This window comes from Carassius gibelio, chromosome A23 (genome assembly GCF_023724105.1).
Source record: "Carassius gibelio isolate Cgi1373 ecotype wild population from Czech Republic chromosome A23, carGib1.2-hapl.c, whole genome shotgun sequence".
Lineage (NCBI taxonomy): Eukaryota > Metazoa > Chordata > Actinopteri > Cypriniformes > Cyprinidae > Carassius > Carassius gibelio.
Window position 1 is genome coordinate 21,188,544 of NC_068393.1, and position 23,845 is coordinate 21,212,388.

The 23,845-nt window shown below is 37.9% G+C and overlaps 2 protein-coding genes across 2 annotated transcripts; one reads left to right on the forward strand and one right to left on the reverse strand.

The window, feature by feature from the left end:
• Window positions 1-706: 706 nt before the first annotated feature.
• LOC127944961 (protein-glutamine gamma-glutamyltransferase K-like) lies at window positions 707-5,281 on the reverse strand. The gene is made up of 14 exons (XM_052541404.1): window positions 5,227-5,281; window positions 4,539-4,963; window positions 4,213-4,404; window positions 3,831-4,082; window positions 3,597-3,715; window positions 3,289-3,396; window positions 2,987-3,164; window positions 2,761-2,899; window positions 2,478-2,670; window positions 2,244-2,397; window positions 1,818-2,102; window positions 1,495-1,655; window positions 1,276-1,412; window positions 707-1,062 (listed from the first exon to the last, which is right to left on the reverse strand). Exons 2-14 carry the CDS (start codon window positions 4,960-4,962, stop codon window positions 915-917), a joined length of 2,490 nt encoding a protein of 829 aa, XP_052397364.1. The 5' UTR covers window position 4,963; window positions 5,227-5,281; the 3' UTR covers window positions 707-914.
• An 11,695-nt stretch (window positions 5,282-16,976) lies between these two features.
• On the forward strand, window positions 16,977-22,199 carry LOC127944740 (protein-glutamine gamma-glutamyltransferase K-like). Its single transcript, XM_052540942.1, has 13 exons — window positions 16,977-17,413; window positions 17,548-17,739; window positions 17,870-18,121; window positions 18,236-18,354; window positions 19,725-19,832; window positions 19,941-20,118; window positions 20,206-20,344; window positions 20,435-20,627; window positions 20,708-20,861; window positions 21,002-21,286; window positions 21,449-21,609; window positions 21,701-21,837; window positions 21,994-22,199. The coding sequence occupies exons 1-13, from the start codon at window positions 16,978-16,980 to the stop codon at window positions 22,139-22,141; spliced, it is 2,502 nt and encodes an 833-aa protein (XP_052396902.1). The 5' UTR covers window position 16,977; the 3' UTR covers window positions 22,142-22,199.
• The last annotated feature ends 1,646 nt before the right edge of the window (window positions 22,200-23,845 follow it).

A 23,845-nucleotide genomic window follows, 5' to 3' on the forward strand; every position in this document is an offset into this window, starting at 1 on the left:
ACCCTGAATCCAGTATTGAAGTTTTTTAATTTTATTATTATTATTATTTATTTTTTTTACTATATTTCGCCTATAGTAAACAGTAACAGTGCCTGCTTTTAAGTTTTTCATCTTAAGCATCTCTGGTCTTAAAATGACCTGTTTACTAAGGCATTGTGTATTTTTCTTTATCACTGTCCCAGTAACTAGCCCAAATAACAAGTAAAATAAGTACAAAAAATGCAGTACAAAAATTGGAAAATTTCATTATATTTGTTTAACTTATTGTTCTGTTAATGCCAGCAGCAACTGGGACACTGATAGAGATTGCGATCGACAGGTTGGGGATCACTGGTCTATATTAATATTCTGAGGTTTTAGAAACAAGCAGTCTGCAAAAGTTTGGATAAATGAGTATATAAAATTCTCTGTTATGGAAAGTATATGAGACAAGAATGTATGACTAATTTTAAATGACAAGAGGAATAAAGCCTCATTTTAATAGATCCCTCTATATCACAAACTGACAGTTTAGTATGCTGGATTTTTTATTTTGTTTTTTTTTTTATTTGAAGCTGAAGCTACATAGGACAGAGTAACCAACACCATGATACAATTACTTGAGCTTTCAAATGAGGAAAAACTGGTAAATTAATATTCAGAATCACAATTATAAGCTTTCAAACTCATAAAAGGCAATTTCAGAAAGACTACTAAACAAATCAGAAAAGATGAAAAGACAACATTGTCTTGCATAAAGCATTAGTGCAATTGTCCTACATCATGATTAAATGCATTGTGAGAAGTTTAAGGTTTACAACCTGAAAGTTAAGAGAAACTAACAGCTGTTATTTAACTCTGCAAATCAATTCAGTGTGAACGTTTTCTATTCAGTGGAGCCATGACGTTTCTTCTGTTTTGGTTGTTTGATTGGTTTAACAATGCTGTTTGACAGCAATGTTGGAGAATCCATGAACCTGAGTGAGCTGAGGAGAGTCCAGTGAGACCAGAAGTTTCTGTGGACCGTGACACGTGGGAATAAACTTCTCTGTCAGGCACACTGTGGCATTCCCTGCAATGTCACTGTGAAAGAAAGAAAAAAAGAAAGAAAGATGTTTTATAATACTATGTATATTGTAAAAAAAAATTATTTCATTAAATAATTAGATGAAATGTTTATCAACAGATATAGAGTTTGCCATTATTGTCAGCAATCATAATTTATATTAATTGCAAATTAAATCTAATAATGCAAAAATTATTCATTATATTATTGAGCAATTAAATCAATTTTACCCATAGTTGACAACTCTTGCATGCTGCTGTCCAAGTCCCACAAAGCGGAATACAGAGTTCTTCAGGACACGAGGCAGTGGATTCTGGAAAGTGATTTTGACTGGCACTTCTTGACCCAAGACAGCATCACATACAGGCTGAGAAGAACCACATACAAGACACAATTTAACACTAAATAATTCCAACCAATCAAAAGATAAACTCTAACTTTAAACTCACAGCGACAACAAGATCTGGTGTGCGCAGTCTGAAGTTGTACTGGGTGGCCAGAACCTGCTTCGTCTGAGCCACGTGTCCAAAGAGGTTGAGCATCAGTGAGGTGTGATCCACCAGGTGTTCCTTATACTCGTCATAACTCAGGGTCCATTCCAGAGCTCTGCCTATTATAGCAAAAATGACAAATACTGAATGAATACTCATGCTTTCATTACAAGTCTCCTTACCCATAAGCTGCATAATGCCAACTGGGTGGTATCATGTATTGCAACTCTTTATCACTTCTCACATTCAGCTTTATCTTTGAACTCTTTATGATTTCTTACATTCAGAGGGCTTGAGCTCGATGCATGTCTGGTCTCTCTTCAGGAAGGTCTTCCTGACTCCGGTGTAGTACGTGGCTGCAGCCTGGCTGTAGAGGGTGACGCTACGAGGTGAGCTGCATTTGTTTTTAAGATTGATGTAAAGCAAGGCATCCTTGCCCACACATAGTCCATCCTCTTTCAGGCTGACTTCACAGACAACATCCTCAGGACAGGGCAGTGGGTATGTGCATCTTCTCAAGCCATGACGAAGAGCTGTTTCCAAAGCAGTGCTCTTCTCAGAAGAACCTGATCAATAAAAGACAAAGTAAAACGCACATATGATTGAATCCCAGGAGAGACACCAAACTTCATCATTTCTAGAAGCCATGGTTCAAAGTATTAAGGGGCTAAAGCAGATGTTTTAAGTGAAATGCTTGTGGGTTTTACCATATGGGTGTTTGTAGAAATTTGTGATGTCTACACGTTGATCTGAGCCGACAGCCTTGGTACTGATGCAGTGACCTACTACATCCTTCTCAATATGAACAACACCAAAGGTCCCGTCACATCTCCGCTGCCAGTAAACCTTATCATTGTTCACCTAGAGACACAACAGGAATCAGAAGTTATAATCGCTGTTTGTAAATTGTATGCAATGGTAAATTAAAGGAAATAACGCACTTCTGCGAAAAGGAAGGGCACATCATGCTTCAGGAAGACCTGCCCGCTGCGGATCGCAGCAACAGAGGTGGGACCACAGCGGAAGAAGCCCTGGCTGGTCAGTTGAGGAGTGGAATCAACCACCTGCCAACCTCCAAAACCAGATGGCAGGTCTGGCCGAGTCATCCAGGCCTCATTCCACACATGGTAGTTCCTACATGGAAGAGAAGAAGAAAGATCTAGAAACACTTCATGGACATTCAGAGGAACTCTTGGTGACATTATAAATGGTAATGATGCTTACCAGATTGGATCACGGTTCATGTGATCGATCAGCTGAAATTTCTCATCCAAGTAGACATCAGTTGACAAATGAACATCAGTGTCATGAGCAGAACAGAAGTTTGAAACTGGACGAGCAGGAACACCCAAACACCTCAACACTACGAGAAAGAGAAGAACAACAAAATAATTACATCTGTAATCACTTTCTCAAAACTTCTTCTTGTCTAGTCTGCAGGAACTCTTACGTGTGTTGGTGACTCCAGCAAAGGCCAAGCTCTGTCCATACTTGACTGGCGTTCCTCCACATTTGTAGAACTGTTTCAGGATGGCACTGCTGCTGCACCAGGATGTAGGAGCAGTTCCATCTCCATAGCAGTGTGACCAGTTACCCACCAGCACACCACTGCCTTTGCTGGCAATAACCTGTTAAGGAAATACAACTGAAAATATTATAGAAATACTGAATTAAATAAAAGAACAAATCTGACTATTGTGTCAGGCTTTCCAAATGAAATCAGGTGTTGATAAGAAGGAAATGAAGACTCACCATGTCAGAAACCACTCTGGAAATGTTAATGGGGCTTCCCCACCCTGAGCAAGGTGTACAGCTCTTCTCCAACACATACATACACGCAGACAAGATTCCCTTCTCAAACTAAGAATCACAGATCACAGAGGAAGAAAATTAGATATTGTGAAGCAACCCCTTCATGCTATATTGTGCACTTTTATTTCTCAAGTATGGGAAGGTTAGGAAAAACTAGAAACCATAGCGGTGCCTTAGTCTCTAACATATCATGAACATTAAGATATCTTTGAACTTTCGTAATATATTAATGAAATCTTGGCTCTTACTTGACCAAAGTTCCATGTTTTGCAGCCAATCTGCTGCTTAGTTCCGTAGTAGATTCTGCCCATGTCATTCAGCACATACTCAGCTCTCTCCGCCTCATCACTCAGGTACACACAGTCATCTGAGAAAGAGAACAATGGACTTTAAATGGAAAAGCATTTATTTTCTTTCCTCACTCTATTACATTTTCATATTTAGGTTTCAGTTGTTATATTAAAGTATAATAAAACACGTACCTTTACACCAGGGGTTGAACAGCATGTAAATGTCATTTTCAGGAACATAAGGTAAAGTGAATCTTCCTCCTGGACAGTGTGTCACGACACTGAGCTGGTATCGTCCAACACAAGCAGTCGGAACAGAGTGCACACACAGTTTGATTCGGTTTTGGGCTCGTTCCACAATCTTTGCCCCCCAGCAGTCTTTCTTGAATTCTTCCACAATTGGAACGATCACATAAGTGCCGTCCCGGATGGATGGGATATGACCTGTTAAACATACAAAACAACAAGAGATTCCAGTGACGGTAGAAATGCTGGTTCAGCTCCTCACATGTTCCTCCTCTACATATGTAGATACAGTTTATTCTCTGTTGTCTTGGATCATTTAGAAACTAACCTAGTTTGAGCTCCAGGTGAAGCTTGTCACAACTGGGATTGAAAGGACGGCACAGATCAACCCACATGTTGAAACTCTGTCCTCTGCGGACGATGAGATGGTCATCAAGGAAACAATGTGTGTGATGCTCTTGACGATTCAGTCCGGTCCTGCACTTGAGAAGGTCGACTTTACTCACCCGGAGGACAGCATCTGAGAAAACATAAAAGCAGGGAACAGGTAATTCATTATCAAAAAGACAATTAATTTAGTTATTATGATTAAGAATAACACATTTCCCATCATACACTGCAGGACAAAGATAAAGAAAATGTGAAGACTCTTACTCTCTGCTCCACAGACTTGCGTGCTTGTACAGTCATCCACATAATTCTTGACGACGACTTCCTTTGTGTCATAATCATGGCATTGAGCAACAAAACCGTAAGGATTAGAGTATGAAGTACCGCAAGGATAATCATATGAAGTACCCCAAGGATAATCATATGAAGTAGCGCAAGGAGTAGCATATGGAGTAGTGCATGGGTTAACACAAGGGTTAACATATGGGTAGGCATAAGGGGTAGTGCATGGGTCAGTGCAAGGGTTAACATATGGGTAATGATAAGGGATAGTGCATGGGTTAACGTGAGGGTTGGTGTGAACCGGTGTGTAGTATGCTGGTTTCCTCCAGTTGTACTCCTGCAGTTTAATGGCTGGGAAACGGCCAACGCTGCAGAGGTTTTTGTATGGGTTGTATACAAAAGGCATGCTGGGCAAAAAAGAAAGAAATGAGAGTCATGAGTGTGATCTATAATTGGTCAGTAGATAGTTAATAATTCATAAATTAGGTCTCTTTGTTCTTAGAAATCAGATCTCCAGTTTCTTTTCAATTTTAACTATATAAATTTCATACCAGTACAATAGTTTTTAACCAACTCTCGATCCACAAAACTATGAATTCTAGATGTCAGCTTTCTAATAGAAATGAATAATTTGATAAAGTTTCAAACAATGTCTGAGATGATTACTTACATGGATGTTGTCCTTGTCTGTTCAAGAGAAACTGAACTAGAAACTGCTGCAGAAAGTGAACCTTAAGTCCTGCTTTAACCAGCTTGTGGCTCGTTCTGTAGTTTGTCTCTACAGCAGACGGGATATTTATACTACATCTCCATCTCCACCCCATCCACAGCTCATAGCTGAAGTGTGAATAGTTGTTAAGAAAGGGATTAAAGGATTTTGAGTCACACGTTAATTGGAATGGCCTCTTTGAGAGTAACTTATAACATTTAAGTTTAATTAATCTGATCCTTTGAACATCAGAGTAATTTTCTAGTAGTTTCCCAGACTTTTGCCTTATCTACAACAGACTCTATCAACACTAATAAAACATATTGTTTTATTACTATTGTCTATGTGTGTGTGTGTGTGTGTGTGTGTGTATATATAGATAGATAGATAGATAGATAGATAGATAGATAGATAGATAGATATTCTCAATTGTATTCATTCTTGCAGTATGTCTTGAATTGTTGTAGTTTTATTATTAGAATTGTTAATTGTAAAATAAACGTGTATATATATGTTGCATAATTACAGTATAACATTTTTTTTGTTGACCCTGTTTTTTATCTTGTTATATCGAGAGAGCAGGGAGTAGTACAATGGCTTGTGGATTTTATGTAATGCAGAAAATCTTATTTATTTGCAATATTAGCTCTGATACATATAGTACATGGTTATATTGACTTAAATAGCAGTATAGTTAAGTCTACATTTGGTCAGAACAAGGATGACTCTTTGATATATGACTGTTAGACAGTTATTAAATAGAATGACTCATAAAATTGAAAAGCAGAGAAAGCAGAGTACAGAAATTTACATTTCCTTCATTTCTTTTTTCCTTTTCCCTGACAGAAGATAAAATGTTGCATCAGGCCCTGTGAATAAAACAGCGTCCCCATGCAGTGATGTTGGAAGAGATGACAAGAGCAAGTAAGGAATATGATGTCTATATAATGGTATATAATTGGATTGGATTTATCAGCTATATTATATAAGGCATTGTCAAGCATGTCATGATTTTTTGAATGCATTATTATTATTATTATTTATTTGTTTTGGATAACAGAATTGCTGATCATCCCTGACCTGAACCTCATGCTCCACCCAGAAGGCGTATGAGAAAATAAGGAGAAATAGCCTATAATAGGACCAATTAAATCAAAATGACCCAAAATCATCCGTCATCAGTCCAGTCATTAGTCCTGCACATTTTTTTTCAACAATGGCTCTACAAGGGCTTTAGCAAATTGATATGACATAACTATAGTGTGTTTAGTCATTCTGGTCTGACTAGACAGAAAACACTGAAAGTGCTATCTAGACACAGTCTCTTTCTCTGAGATTCAGTACAATTCTCTGAATGCATTTCATTCACCTGGATAACTGGATGGACATATCAACATGATGTCAGACATAAAGTCATGAATCATGCACACCCAAGGTGGTGATCTTACCTGTCAACATTCCCGTTTTTCCCGGGAGTCTCCCGTTTTTCACACCCATCTCCTTCCCCTCCTCCCATTTTGTTATTTCTCCCAGGAAACTCCTACAATTGTTATGGACCAAATCTTATTATATTAATAATCACATCAATATATTATTCCAAGGATGTCTAGTTGCCAAATCCTGTATGAAACGCATACATCATACATTTGTGCCTTTAACCTGGCAACCTACCACCCGGAATGGGTAGTATTTCAGATATATTTAAAATATGTATTTGAAATACAAAATAATGATATTTTGTATTATAAAACCTTCTAATGCAATTTGAGTTTAAGTTTAGTATTTTTGTATTTTCAGTCAGCTTGTCAGATTTTCTGTATCAACTGCTGTTCAGTCCCTCAAACTCAACTGTCAGCTGAAGATATCAGAGAACATAGCTCCATCCAGCATTGCTGTAAATATTCTATTCCTACATGGAAATATGGAATGGGGCTGGGGCTCAATTTGGAGACAGCCTTTCACCTTTCACTTTGATGACACATTTTATCTCCAGCCGGGTGTATGTCCAGCTAGTGCAACCGGCCCTAGGGAAACAAGTGTTTTTTCACATCTTGCTTTAATAAAACTACAGCAGCAAATCTGCACTGGCTGAATGTTAGGCATATTTAGCAGCTTCTACAGTTAAATATAAAACTTAAAAAAAAAAAAAATGTATAAAATAAATCAAAAAATGTTTCAAAATATTTTAATATCATTAATAATTAACTTAATTAATTTGTAGTTAACTAGTATTAAAACAATTGTCTAGGGTTATTTCTTTTTAAAATGACATGAGAATTTGTGACATCCTGCACTTGCTATACTTTATACTTCAGTACAGTAAAAGTAGTAAAACTATTTTATTATAGTCATTTGATAAAAAATCCAAAAGCAAAGCAAAGCTAGTTGAAATGGCAGCAGAGCTAATGAGTGATACTCTCCTGCTATCTACTGGTTATAGTATTTTCAGGTCAATTTTAATCAGTCTTTTTGCCACATTTTTCATGTCATCTTTATGAATGAAAGGTGAATTTTACTGCACAGCTCTTGAGTTGAGAAATAATAACGGCTTTAAAATATTATAAGTGTTTTAAAAATGTGTTCATGATTATGAAGTAAGTTATTTATTATCAAAAATACCATTATGATGTTGTTTACGAGATATCATCGGTAGCTAGCTAACGTTAGCCTAAACCGTTACCATAGTGTTTAGTTGTCAGCATTTAAATGTACAAATACGTATACTCTCTCTTGGGATTACCAGGCCCAGCATTTAAAATTATACGTGACCCTGGTCCACAAAACCATTTTTCAATTCCATTTTTTCCAAATTGAGATTTATACATCATCTGAATAAATAAGCTTTTCATTGATGTATATGTTGTTATGATAGGACAATATTTGGCCGAGATACAACTATCTGAAAATCTGGAATCTTTAAAGTGAAGTTCAAATGAAGTTCTTAGCAATGCATATTACTATATTTAAAATAGGAAATTTACAAAATATTTTCATGGAAAATTATCTTAATGTCCTGATGATTTTTTGGCACAAAAGAAAAATCTATAATTTTGACTCATATAATATATTTTTGGCTATTGCTACAAATATACCCCAGCGACTTAAGACTGGTTTTGTGCTCCAGGGTCACACACACATTGTTAAACAACATGAATCTGTATGTTAATGATGCTATCATAATTTACGGTGTCGATGTGATTGTGGTCCAGTGCTGGTGGTGTCGGCTCAGTTTCAGTACCCAGACTCTGGCCAGTACTGGCTAAGAGTACCATTTTGGTTGGCATGAGATAGATATAGGTATAGATATAGATACACACACACACACACACACACACACACACACACTTACTCATACAGAATTACAACTTCTAAAATAAGACTCCTTCCAGTTTTGATATGAAACCAGAGCTTTGAATAATTTGCTGAGCCGCAATATGACATTGTTACCTTAAAATCCTTAAGATGGCATCTACTTCAAACCAAAACAAAATACATTTTACAGTGTCCTTGTTAAGTCTACATTTACTTATGCATGTTAACTAACCTAAGGGTTTCTTTTCATGGCATCCCCCGACCCCATGATTTATCCCATAACATTATGCTATATTTGTTAGATCACTTACCAGAGTTTACCAGATGAATGTTAACATGAATGGTAACTCTGGTAAATGTTATCATTTGGTACATACGTTTTAAAGAATGTTGCATTCAGACCTGCTCTTTTCTTCCCCCATCTCTGTCTAAAAAAAGAGCAGAAGCCATCTTTTAAATCTCTCCATCTGATGGTCTGCTTGTACTTGCAATTCTTTGTACTAATTATTTTTTTAAAAGACCAGTCACAATTCAGTGGTGTCAAACTCAGTTTCTTGAGGGCCACAGTTTAGCTCCAACCAACTCCAACTCACACCTGCTGGGAAGTTTCAAGTAATCCTGGAGACCTCGATTAGCTAAATCAGGGTTAGTTTAATTATGGTTAGAGCTCAACTCTGGCGAGACTTAGGTCTCTGCAGAGCAAAACCTTGTGGGTGTTTTCAAACTGCTGGGTGTTTCTAAATCATGCAATCTAAACGATCTCCCTTACCCAACCCCATCCCTAAACCAAGCGTCACTATGACGTCAACCAATCAGGTATCATGGTGTAAAAACACCCTGATCTGGTAACTCCCATTACTTTCCTGCAGAGACCTATACTTGGACTCTGGCACTATGTCAGCAAACTCACAATTATAGCTTCATTATAAATAAATATTAGCCTACTTTGATATAATCTGTTGTATAACGGTTTGTTAAAATTATATGTTAGATTATCAGATGTTTACTTACCAGGGTAACGAGTTCTTCTGGTCTTCTGGTAATTAGCAACACAACAAGCCTGTCAGGTTTTGTCATTAGATGTCAAATCAAGTGTGCATGTCTTGAAACTCATATAGCAAAAATAATGTTAAAGTAACCTTAATCACTTTAAGCTTGTTTCATTTTACGAATTAAATCATTCATTTTAAAATGTAGTTAAAAAAGAATGTTGGATAACAGGAAAAATTAAAGAATTAAAAGGGCAAAAAAAAAAATAAATACACTAATAAGTAACATAACATAGGCAGGTAAAGGATGTTTAAGTGTCACTGCTACATACCTATCACATTGTAAACGGAGACCCACCCCCAGCACTCAACTTAAACTAGTCTGGGTATGCATGCCCATATCTCAGCCAAAATTAGACCAGCCCTTAAGGTCTCTAATTTGGCTGAATGTGGCTAATTGTGCCGTGTCTCAGTGGAAACCCAGGTCTGCACATCAATAGCCTAGACAAATTTGACAACCATTACTGGGCCAGAGCTGGCTCACTTTCTGTGAGCCGCTTCCAGAACACAGCTGAGTGAGCCGACACTCTTTTTGCCCAATTGCGCTGGCTACCTGGGGCTGTCACATGATGAACGAACGACTCAAACCTAATCCTAATGAACTAATCAATTTCTTTCTTCTTCTGACTCAGACAGAATAAGTTTATTTTATGGGGCTGTCACGTGATGAACGAAAGTCTCAAACCCGAAGACTTGTCAGATAAGAGGTAAGGTGAGCTAATCATGGGCTAAAGACCCAGGTCAACAATGAATTAATATTTTCTGTTTCTTATAGCATTATAGTTTTGTATTGTTTGTAGTGTGATCAATGTTTGAAGTAGATGTGTTATTTTTAATTACATTTTGATTTTTTCATTTTGGTGAACGAGACTCAAAGCTCAGAGTCAGTAAAATGATCTGAACTTCCCATCACTAATAAGCTGTATTTCCATTACCCTTCAAACTGCGCAAATTGAAACTGCAAATTGAAACTGCAAATTGAAAAAAACACCCAACGAAAACCATATATCTGTCCTGATGTACGTTTTACATTTTATTTTTGGTTGTTTATTTTCAAAAGTCATTTAAATGTAAGATTATAAAACATAGAAATAACCTGTATGACCCAAGTCAGTACCTGTAGGACTTCAGTCCCAGACCCTCGTTTTTCACCTCGCGAATGTCTGCAGAGGTGTGTGATATCAAAGTGTTTGTCTGAGCTGACGTCTGTGGTGCTGATGCAGTGACCAACTGCATTTTTCTCAACGTGAACAACACCAGAATTCCCATCACATCTCTGCTGCCAGTAGACTATCATTGTTCTCCTAGAACACAATCAACAATACTTATATAGCACTTGTGTTTACATGAGAGAGAAACATCTAAATGTTCATGATGGAATATTAAGGAACTGACACACTTCAGCAAAAAACAAATGGAGCATCATGCTTCAGGAAGGTCTGTCTACTGCTGATAGCAGCAACAACGCTGGGGCGCAGTGGAAGAAATCCTGAAGAACTAAGAAACAATGAAAGAAAAACAAAGTATGAAAGGAAAAGTAAAAAAGTTTTAGCAAACATTATCAACTTGAGAGACTCTATAGACAGTTAAGATATCTACGTATACATTTTATTTGTTGGTGGGAATTTTGAAATGCTAAAATGCAAAAGTTTGAGTGATTTATTGCAACTATGTCAAATGTAATGTTTACAATGAATAGTACTTCACCAGACTGAATTACAGTTCATGTGACTAATCAATTTTTTTTTATTTTTGTATAATTGCTCTGGTGCAGAGCTGTCATTTAAAAATGTAAAAGCAGGTTTTTATTCAATATTGTCACAAAAATGAGTACAGATTAAGCAGGATGTTGTTTTGTTACTGGCGTTGTTTTGTGTAATATGCAAAACATTTATACATTTTATATAATGTCGTATAAAATTACATTTGTAATGGATGTGAAATAAAATGAACTAGAATAACATAATATTAATAATATAATGAACACCTTTAAGTCTGTCTTTATGTAACCCCTCTCACCCGGGTCCTCTCTGACGCTCCTCGCACTCGCTCCGAGCGGGGCTCGAACCCGGGTCTCCGGCATGGGAGGCGGACGCACTAACAAGGAGGCTAAATGGCTACAGCCACTAGCGTCTGTCGCTAGTGCGTCTCTTGAGATCGGGGAGTGAGGTTTACCTGCACAGCACTACTCGCTGGCCTCCGTTACACTCACCACCCTAAACCTCACTCCCATCCGGGTCACGGCACCAATGTAACCCCTCTCACCCGGGTCCTCTCTGACGCTCCTCGCACTCGCTCCGAGCGGGACTCGAACCCGGGTCTCCGGCATGGGAGGCGGACGCACTAACAAGGAGGCTAAATGGCTACAGCCACTAGCGTCTGTCGCTAGTGCGTCTCTTGAGATCGGCTATACTTGAAGTGAGAACTCTTAAAGAGATTATGTTCTTGAAAGAATTAAACTGTGTGCCAATAAATATTCATAAAAACAATTGTAGTAAATGTGAAATGTGTGTGAAAAGTCTAGTAGTTTCTGTGATGTAGCTAAGTAAAATAGAGAGGAGAAAATCCCCCAACCTTTCCAAATACATGTTTTTCTTTTCCAAGACAAATCCAGTGACCATCAACAGTTCATGTGTGGTTCCTACTGTCTTGGATATTTCTGTATTGATGGACTTGGTCTGCAGCATGTCAGATTAATTATGGGTAAGATTGACTAGAGCATTATAATAGTGGTCTGTAATACATAATATAAATTATAAAATGCCTTACAGTAGACAGCCGTATGAGAGCAACCCTGTTTTTCACAGTGCTGAAAGCTCATTGAGCACTTCTTGAGAGTTTTGCATCTCCAAAATTTTGGTTTCCGTCCAACATCTGCATCAACTGTGTCACACCATCACATATTGCACTGATTTCACTGACTAAACTAGAATGGTTTGATAAACAGAATGGAATGGGAGATGCACATGTGTTACATTGTAATTGTAGTGGTTATACTGTTTTTCAGTGACATTTCAAGGCTGACCGCACAGAGCCTGACATTTATTCCCATGAAAAATGGCACATGAACTTGAATCCCTTGACTTTTCCTAATTTTCTCTTGAAGTTTGAGTTGACAAGATAATTGTATGGAAAAAATCTACTAAAATGATTTCACACTAAGACATTTTAAGTAAATCCATTTTGACATGGATTGATTTTGAACTGGAATAAGAATGGATAGAATGATATACAGTATGGATGGATGGATGAATAGACAGAATTGGTCATATTAAAGGCTTTTTCTACTTATTTTCTCATACGCCGCCTGGGTGGGGGATAAGGATAAGGTTCAAGTTGGGGATGGTGAACAATTATATTGTCTCAAAAAAAAAAAAAAAAAAAAAAAAATCATGACTTACTTAACAATGCTTTTATGAATATAGTTGATGAATCAAAAGGTGCATAATGATTTGAAGTCAGGTAAGAGGCATCTCTTCCAACATCACTGCATGGGGACACGGTTTTATTCACAGGGTCTGAAGCAACATTTTATCTTCTGTCAGGGAAAAAGTTAAAGGATAAAACATTAAAATTAAACAGGGATTTTTTTTCATAAATTCTCTAGCATGAGAATTCTCATACTCATTTTCTCTGCTTTCCAATTTTACGAGTCATTGTATTTAATAACTGACTAACAGTCATATATCAAAGAGTCATCCTTGTTCATACAATCATGAGAATAAGAGTAATGGACTCTTAACGATACTGCAATTTAATTTAATAATACACTATTACTGTATGTATCAGAGCAAATTTTGCCATAACATTTCTTATCTAATCTCTTTGTTGAACAGAGATTAATTCCCTCAAATGTGTGTACAATATTTTTTTTATGCTGCTCACTTCTCTCTTAATATTACAAGATTAACAAACAGGGTCATTAAGAAATATAAAGACACATTGCTTATAGAATTTCTAATATCTCAATCTCTGAGAAAAATGTTAATATATACAGCAATAAGTATAATTCAACATACACATTAAGACTATATATAGAGTGCCCTCCATAAGTTGTCTTATCGTGTCTTATCAGTTATATCAATTGCTTCTGCATTTTAAGTCTTGCATTCGATAATGACACACACAAACCAGGATAAAGACGAGGCAGCCGACTCTGAAAGAAGAGCAAGCAATTTGGATGCTAAAAAAAAGAAGTAAATAAGAACTATAGGAAAATCAAAGGGCATGGAGAAATCAAGAGTTTGGAAACTACCGGGGACATCAGCATCCAACGTCAACCCTGATCGGCTGAGAAAAACAACAGTAGTTGATGACAGACTAATCATAAAAGCTGTGAAAACGAACCCTAAAATACATGTCTATAAAATCACCAACAACCTCCAGAAAGCTAGGGTGATGCTCTGTCAATCTACAGTCCACAGGAGAATTATACACAGAATTACAGAAGCTACACAGCAAGATGCAAAGCTCTGATCAGCACCAAAATAGAAAGGCAAGATTCTTCACAAATGTGAGCAAGTAGAGTTTTGGAACTGAGTTGATGGACCGATGAGACAAAGATGAACCTTTATCTAAGTGATTGGAAAGCAAAAATGTGTGGAGAAAAAAGGGAACTGCAAATGATACTAAGCATACTACCTCATCTGTAAAGCTCAATGGAGGTGGCGTCATGGCATGGGCATGCATGGCTGTCTCTAGAACAGGATCTCTTCATTTTAATGATGACTTAATGTATGATGGCAATAGCAGAATGAATTTGGAAGGGTGCAAAATCATCTTGGCTACCAATATTCAAGAAAATGCCACCAAACTCATTAGAAAGCACTTCATATTGGATCAGGACAATGACCCAAAACACCCTGCCAGTTCAGTCAAGAACTTTATCAGAGCAAAGAAATGTAAAACTTACAAACCCGATTCCAAAAAAGTTGGGACACTGTACAAATTGTAGGTAAAAAAGGAATGGAATAATTTACAAATCTCATAAACTTATATTTTATTCACAATAGAATATAGATAACATACCAAATATTGAAGGGGAGACATTTTGAAATATCATGCCAAATATTGGCTCATTTTGGATTTCATGAGAGCTACACATTCCAAAAAAGTTGGGGCAGGTAGCAATAAGAAGCTGGAAAAGTTAAATATACCTATTGGAGGACCAATTTGTAACTTATTAGGTATAAAAAGAGCCTCTCAGAGTGGCAGTGTCTCTAAGAAGTCAAGATGGGCAGAGGATCACCAATTCCCCCAATGCTGCGGCAAAAAATAGTGGAGCAATATCAGAAAGGAGTTTCTCAGAGAAAAATTGGAAAGTGTTTTTAGGTTATCATTATCTACAGTGTATAATATCATCCAAACGTTCTAAGAATCTGAAACAATCTCTGTGCATAAGGGTCAAGGCCAGAAAACCATACTGGATGCCTGTGATCTTAGACGGCACTGAATGCTACTGTAGTGGAAATCACAACATGGGCTCAGGAATACTTCCAGAAAACATTGTCGGTGAACACAATCCACCGTGCCATTCGCCGTTGCCGGCTTAAACTCTATATGTCAAAAAAGAAGCCATATTGAAACTTGATCCAGAAGCGCAGCCGTTTTCTCTGGGCCAAGGCTCATTTAAAATGGACTGTGGCAAAGTGGAAAACTGATCTGTGGTCAGACGAATCAAAATTAGAAGTTATTTTTGGAAAACTGGGATGCCATGTCATCCGGACTAAAGAGGACAAGGACAACCCAAGTTGTTATCAGTGCTCAGTTCATAAGCCTGCATCTCTGATGGTATGGGGTTGCATGAGTGTGTGTGGCATGGACAGCTTACACATCTGGAAAGGCACCATCAACGCTGAATGGTATATCCAAGTTCTAGAACAACATATGTTTCCATCCAGACGTCGTCTCTTTCGGGGAAGACCTTGCATTTTCCAACATGACAATGCCAGACCACATACTGCATCAATTACAACATCATGGCTGTGTAGAAGAAGGATCTGGGTACTGAAATGGCCAGCCTGCAGTCCAGATCTTTCACCCATAGAAAACATTTGGTGCATTATATAGAGGAAGATGCAACAAAGAAGACCCAAGAGAGTTGAGCAACTAGAAGCCTGTATTAGACAAGAATGGGACAACATTCCTATTCCTAAACTCAAGCAACTTTTCTCCTTATAAAAAGAAGAGAGGATGCCACATAGTGGTAAACATGGCCTTGTCCCAACTTTTTTGAGATGTGTTGATGCCATGAAATTTAAAATCAACTTATTTTTCTCTTAAAATGATAAATTTTCTCAGTTTAAACATTTGATATGTCATCTATGTTTGAAATTTGAAACTTCCACAACATTTCATTCTGTTTTTATTCACAATTTGTACAATGTCTCAACTTTTTTGGAATCAGGTTTGTAGATTGCCCAAATCAATCTCCAGATTTAAATACGATTGAACATTAATTTCACCAGCTGAAGAGGAGACTAAAGACAGAAACTCCCCAAAACAAGCAACAGTTGGAACTGGCTGCATTAAAGGTTGGGGAAAAGCATTTCAAAGCATAAGACCAAGAGTCTGGTGATGTCTGTGGATTGCAGACTCACTGCTCTGATTGCATGAAAGAGATCTGATCTTTTACATTGGCAATAAATTCAATATCTTGGTGTATCCAGCGTAGAGAGTTTCTCACTGATTTTATTGGGTTCTATTCTCTGGTATAGATGTTAGTCTAAAATGAAGGTTCATAACAACTCAACTAAGATGTTAACTTGTCCCATTAATTCTCTAAAAGAAATAATCAAAATGAATATGACTCAAAATCCTTTAATCCCTTTCTTAAGAGGACAACTATTCACACTTCAGCTATGAGCTGTGGATGGGGTGGAGATGGAGATGTAGTATAAATATCCCGTCTGCTGTAGAGACAAACTACAGAACGAGCCACAAGCTGGTTAAAGCAGGACTTACTGTTCACTTTCTGCAGCAGTTTCCAGTTCAGTTTCTCTTGAACAGACAAGGACAACATCCATGTAAGTAATCGTCTCAGACATTGTTTGAAACTTTATCAAATTATTAATTTCTATAAGAAAGCTGACATCTAGAATTCATAGTTTTGTGGATCAAAAGTTGGTTAAAAACTATTGTACTGGTATGAACTTTATATAGTTAAAATTTTTGGGAATAGCTCAATGTTTCATGTAAGGATATGTTTTTTGCTGTCTAGTAATTACAGCTTAAAAAGAAACTGGAGATCTGATTTCTAAGAACAAAGTGACCCAATTTATGAATTATTAACCATCTACTGACCAATTACAGACCACACTCATGACACTCATTTCTTTCTTTTTTGCCCAGCATGCCTTTTGTATACAACCCATACAAAAACCTCTGCAGCGTTGGCCGTTTCCCAGCCATTAAACTGCAGGAGTACAACTGGAGGAAACCAGCATACTATACACCGGTTCACACCAACCCTCGCGTTAACCCATGCACTATCCCTTATCATCACCCATATGTTAACCCTTGCACTACCCCTTATGCCTACCCATATGTTAACCCTTGTGTTAACCCATGCACTACTCCATATGCTACTCCTTGCGCTACTTCATATGATTATCCTTGGGGTACTTCATATGATTATCCTTGGGGTACTTCATATGATTATCCTTGCGGTACTTCACACGCTAATCCTTACGGTTTTGTTGCTCAATGCCATGATTATGACACAAAGGAAGTCGTCGTCAAGAATTATGTGGATGACTGTACAAGCACGCAAGTCTGTGGAGCAGAGAGTAAGAGTCTTCACATTTTCTTTATCTTTGTCCTGCAGTGTATGATGGGAAATTTGTTATTCTTACTCATAATAACTCAATGAATTATTTGTTTGAAAACCAATTACCTGTGTTCTGCTTTTATGTTTTCTCAGATGCTGTCCTCCGGGTGAGTAAAGTCGACCTTCTCAAATGCAGGACCGGACTGAATCGTCAGGAGCATCACACACATTGTTTCCTTGATGACCATCTCATCGTCCGCAGAGGACAGAGTTTCAACATGTGGGTTGATCTGTGCCGTCCTTTCAATCCCAGTTGTGACAAGCTTCACCTGGAGCTCAAACTAGGTTAGTTTCTAAATGATCCAAGACAACAGAGAATAAACTGTATCTACATATGTAGAGGAGGAACATGTGAGGAGCTGAACCAGCATTTCTACCATCACTGGAATCTCTTGTTGTTTTGTATGTTTAACAGGTCATATCCCATCCATCCGGGACGGCACTTATGTGATCGTTCCAATTGTGGAAGAATTCAAGAAAGACTGCTGGGGGGCAAAGATTGTGGAACGAGCCCAAAACCGAATCAAACTGTGTGTGCACTCTGTTCCGACTGCTTGTGTTGGACGATACCAGCTCAGTGTCGTGACACACTGTCCAGGAGGAAGATTCACTTTACCTTATGTTCCTGAAAATGACATTTACATGCTGTTCAACCCCTGGTGTAAAGGTACGTGTTTTATTATACTTTAATATAACAACTGAAACCTAAATATGAAAATGTAATAAAATGAGGAAAGAAAACAAATGCTTTTCCGTTTAAAGCAATTGTTCTCTTCATCAGATGACTGTGTGTACCTGAGTGATGAGGCGGAGAGAGCTGAGTATGTGCTGAATGACATGGGCAGAATCTACTACGGAACTAAGCAGCAGATTGGCTGCAAAACATGGAACTTTGGTCAAGTAAGAGCCAAACTTTCACTCATGTATTACAAAAGTGTCTACCATTAACTTGTGTGTATATCAGAGAGATGCTGTGAATCCACTGACTTCAGTGGGAGTTTGGAGTCACTGGGAAATGTTGGAAATGACAAAACTGTTCTTTTTCTAGTAAGTAATCTTAGTTATAAGTATGCATGTGCGACCAAAAGAAAAAAGAAAAAATGCACTGTGTAAGTAAGTTCCGACTGCTCATTTGCGTACAGACATATTTGACAGCTGTTATTGCGTTCCTGTAGCTCAATTGGTAGAGCATTTACTTATCAAACCCAAGGTTGGGGGTTTGATTCCCTGGGAACACATGATAGGTAAAAATTGATAGCCTGAATGAACTGCACTGTAAGCCACTTTGGATAAAAGCATCTGCTAAATGCATACATTTAATTTAATTGCACCACAACCATTTTAGATCCACAAACCGTAACAACGTATAAAAAACTTACGTCTCGGCAGCCCGCCAAAATAAAAGCTTGCTAAATTTAAGTTTGAAAATGGATGAAATTTCATATAAAAAAATATTAGCATTTTATTTTAGTTTACTATAAAATAATTGTATTTTTTATTTAATAGTCCTTGTTTCTGTTTTAAAATTATTATCACACTTTAGTTTTTTGTCTTATTTTAAAAAATGAAATAAGTTCAGTAATATTATTATTGCTTTTATTAGTTACATACATACATATATATATATATATATATATATATATATATATATATATATATATATATATATATATAGGTTTTGTTAAATTGGTCACACTATGAGCATTGTGAGAACCAAACCAAATCTCCAGGTGCTCTTATGTGGATCAGACTGAATAACACTTAAGTGCACCCTTGCCTATAAGTGAAGTGAAGTGAAGTGAAGTGACATTCAGCCAAGTATGGTGACCCATACTCAGAATTTGTGCTCTGCATTTAACCCATCCGAAATGCACACACACAGAGCAGTGAACACACACATACACACTGTGAGCACACACCCGGAGCAGTGGGCAGCCATTTATGCTGCGGCACCCGGGGAGCAGTTGGGGGTTCGATGCCTTGCTCAAGGACACCTAAGTCGTGGTATTGAAGGTGGAGAGAGAACTGTACATGCACTCCCCCCACCCACAATTCCGTCCGGCACGAGACTAGAACTCACAACCCTTCGATTGGGAGTCCAACCCTCTAACCATTAGGCCACGACTTCCCCGTAAGTAGCAAGGGTGCACATTAAAAATGCTGGAACCTATTACTTGAACCGATCACATTTCTAATCCCATCTGAAACATAATTCTACAGAATTTTTATGAACAATCTCTAATTTCTTTACTCTGCTGTCTGATTCTTAGTTTGAGAAGGGAATCTTGTCTGCGTGTATGTATGTGTTGGAGAAGAGCTGTACACCTTGCTCAGGGTGGGGAAGCCCCATTAACATTTCCAGAGTGGTTTCTGACATGGTGAGTCTTCATTTCCTTCTTATCAACACCCTGATTTCATTTGGAAAGCCTGACACAATAGTCAGATTTGTTCTTTTATTTAATTCAGTATTTCTATTTCCTTATCAGGTTATTGCCAGCAAAGGCAGTGGTGTGCTGGTGGGTAACTGGTCACACTGCTATGGAGATGGAACTGCTCCTACATCCTGGTGCAGCAGCAGTGCCATCCTGAAACAGTTCTACAAATGTGGAGGAACGCCAGTCAAGTATGGACAGAGCTTGGCCTTTGCTGGAGTCACCAACACACGTAAGAGTTCCTGCAGACTGGACAAGAAGAAGTTTTGAGAAAGTGATTACAGATGTAATTATTTTGTTGTTCTTCTCTTTCTCGTAGTGTTGAGGTGTTTGGGTGTTCCTGCTCGTCCAGTTTCAAACTTCTGTTCTGCTCATGACACTGATGTTCATTTGTCAACTGATGTCTACTTGGATGAGAAGTTTCAGCTGATCGATCACATGAACCGTGATCCAATCTGGTAAGTATCATTACCATTTATAATGTCACCAAGAGTTCCTCTGAATGTCCATGAAGTGTTTCTAGATCTTTCTTCTTCTCTTCCATGTAGGAACTACCATGTGTGGAATGAGGCCTGGATGACTCGCCCAGACCTGCCATCTGGTTTTGGAGGTTGGCAGGTGGTTGATTCCACTCCTCAACTGACCAGCCAGGGCTTCTTCCGCTGCGGTCCCACCTCTGTTGCTGCGATCCGCAGCGGGCAGGTCTTCCTGAAGCATGATGTGCCCTTCCTTTTCGCAGAAGTGCGTTATTTCCTTTAATTTACCATTGCATACAATTTACAAACAGCGATTATAACTTCTGATTCCTGTTGTGGCTCTAGGTGAACAATGATAAGGTTTACTGGCAGCGGAGATGTGACGGGACCTTTGGTGTTGTTCATATTGAGAAGGATGTAGTAGGTCACTGCATCAGTACCAAAGCTGTCGGCTCAGATCAACGTGTAGACATCACAAATTTCTACAAACACCCATATGGTAAAACCCACAAGCATTTCACTTAAAACATCTGCTTCAGTCCTCAACACTTTGAACCATGGCTTCTAGAAATGATGAAGTTTGGTGTCTCTCCTGCGATTCAACCATATGTGCATTTTACTCTTTCTTTTATTGATCAGGTTCTTCTGAGAAGAGCACTGCTTTGGAAACAGCTCTTCGTCACGGCTTGAGAAGATGCACATACCCACTGCCCTGTCCTGAGGATGTTGTCTGTGAAGTCAGCCTGAAAGAGGATGGACTATGTGTGGGCAAGGATGCCTTGCTTTACATCAATCTTAAAAACAAATGCAGCTCACCTCGTAGCGTCACCCTCTACAGCCAGGCTGCAGCCACGTACTACACCGGAGTCAGGAAGACCTTCCTGAAGAGAGACCAGACATGCATCGAGCTCAAGCCCTCTGAATGTAAGAAATCATAAAGAGTTCAAAGATAAAGCTGAATGTGAGAAGTGATAAAGAGTTGCAATACATGATACCACCCAGTTGGCATTATGCAGCTTATGGGTAAAGAGACTTGTAATGAAAGCATGAGTATTCATTCAGTATTTGTAATTTTTGCTATAATAGGCAGAGCTCTGGAATGGACCCTGAGTTATGACGAGTATAAGGAACACCTGGTGGATCACACCTCACTGATGCTCAACCTCTTTGGACACGTGGCTCAGACGAAGCAGGTTCTGGCCACCCAGTACAACTTCAGACTGCGCACACCAGATCTTGTTGTCGCTGTGAGTTTAAAGTTAGAGTTTAACTGTTGAATCTTTTGATTGGTTGGAATTATTTAGTGTTAAATTGTGTCTTGTATGTGCTTCTTCTCAGCCTGTAAGTGATGCTGTCTTGGGTCAAGAAGTGCCAGTCAAAATCACTTTCCAGAATCCACTGCCTCGTGTCCTGAAGAATTCTGTATTCCGCTTTGTGGGACTTGGACAGCAGCATGCAAGAGTTGTCAACTATGGGTAAAATTGATTTAATTATTTAAACCGTAAATTAATTTTGCATTATATTCAAACTGTTGCTAAACAGTGATCATTTAATCAAAAAAAAAGAAAAAAAAAAAGAAGAGTAAAATATAATTACACAGTATTATAAAATCATCTTTCTTTCTTTCACAGTGACATTGCAGGGAATGCCACAGTGTGCCTGACAGAGAAGTTTATTCCCACGTGTCACGGCCCACAGAAACTTCTGGTCTCACTGGACTCTCCTCAGCTCACTCAGGTTCATGGATTCTCCAACATTGCTGTCAAACAGCATTGTTAAACCAATCAAATAACCAAAACAGAAGAAACGTCATGGCTCCACTGAATAGAAAACGTTCACACTGAATTGATTCGCAGAGTTAGATAACAGCTGTTAGTTTCTCTTAACTTTCAGGTTGTAAACCTTAAACGCCTCACAATGCATTTAATCATGATGTAGGACAATTGCACTAATGCTTTATGCAAGACAATATTGTTTTTTCATCTTTTCAGATTTTTTAGTAGTCTTTCTGAAATTGCCATTTAGTTTGAAAGCTTATAAATGTAATTCTGAATAGTTATTAACCAGTTTTTCCTCATTTGAAAACTCAAGTAATTGTATCATGGTGTTGGTCACTCTGTCCTGTGTAGCTTCAGCTTCAAAATAAAAAATCCATCATACTAAACTGTGTCAGTTTGTGATATAAAGGGATCTATTAAAATGAGGCTTTATTCCTCTTGTCATTTAAAATTTGGTAGTACATTCTTGTCTTATACACTTTCCATAACATTGAATTGTATATAGACATTTATCCTAACTTTTGCTTGTTTCTAAAACCTCAAAACATTAATATAGACCAGTGGTCGCCAACCTGTTGATCGCAATATCTATCACTGTCCCAGTTGCTGCCGGTGTCCTGACATTTTATCCTACCCTGTCAGATTTTCCTACCCGGGTTTACTGCGCACGCGCACATCAATATCGCGTCCTTTTTCTCATGCTAAACAACAATATTTAATGTATCTGCATTACTGTAAGGGTAGGTTTGGGTTGGGGTAGGTGTAGACTTTAATAAAAACACAATATAATTGGTAGAAAATAATATTTATTGTTGGTTTCCTGTAGCTGTATCCCTTAGCTACAACCGCGAATATAACACATAATTACTGTATTTGCAGTACTGTAGTATGATTAGTAAGGGTATGATTAGGGTTGTGGTAGGTGTTGACGTTAATAAACCATAACTTTACAGTAGCATTTTTCGTTGTGGAATTGTACTACCCACTGTTTTAGTGGGAGGTAGGAAAATCTGACAGCGTAGGACAAATCGACAGAACACCCGCAATAACAGAATAAAAGGGGAAAAAAATTATTACATTTTTTCCTGTTTTTGTACTGTATTTTTTGTACTTATTTTACTTGTTATTTGGGGGAGTTACTACAGTGATAAAGAAAAATACACCATGCCTTAGTAAACAGGTCATTTTAAAAGAGGCCAGAGAAAGATGAAAAACTTCAGCAGTAACTGTTTACTATAAGCGAAATATGGGAACAAACCTTAAATACTGAATTTGGGGTGAGGGGTTATATGGATGCATGAGTGCAAAATACATGGGGGTTACAGGGGACATGTTTTCCACACTTTTAATAAAACGTAAATTCGCCTCCAATGCTTTTTTCCAGGCAAGTCTGTTCACATAGAGGTTTTCAGGGCCAGTGTGAAAAAAATCTAATTTAAATTTAAAGAGAAAATTTTTAAGAATATTTATTGCATGACTTGGCATTTTATTGGTATCCAAAATAATGGTATTACAGAGCGCTAAATACTCTCATGCAGTTTAAATTTCATTCATACTTAATGCCAGAGGGTGCTCTTAAGCAGAAAGTCCAAAACGAGTTCAATAGCTGTCCCAGTGCTTTGTGTTTGTTGAACAGCTTATGCCGAGTTCACACTGCATGATTTTAGCCCGATTTTTCACTGTGAAGTCATGCAATGCAAAAACA

Bases quoted from the DNA above. Each gene is read 5' to 3' on its own strand.
- LOC127944961 (XM_052541404.1), bottom strand. From the start codon at position 4,962: ATGCCTTTTGTATACAACCCATACAAAAACCTCTGCAGCGTTGGCCGT. The intron at 1,656-1,817 runs GTAAGAAATCAT...TTGCTATAATAG, and splicing joins CGAGCTCAAGCCCTCTGAAT to GCAGAGCTCTGGAATGGACC. The intron at 1,413-1,494 runs GTGAGTTTAAAG...GGTTCTTCTCAG, and splicing joins CACCAGATCTTGTTGTCGCT to CCTGTATGTGATGCTGTCTT.
- LOC127944740 (XM_052540942.1), top strand. From the start codon at position 16,978: ATGCCTTTTGTATACAACCCATACAAAAACCTCTGCAGCGTTGGCCGT. The intron at 18,355-19,724 runs GTAAGAGCCAAA...TCTGATTCTTAG, and splicing joins AAACATGGAACTTTGGTCAA to TTTGAGAAGGGAATCTTGTC. The intron at 21,838-21,993 runs GTAAAATTGATT...TTTCTTTCACAG, and splicing joins GCAAGAGTTGTCAACTATGG to TGACATTGCAGGGAATGCCA.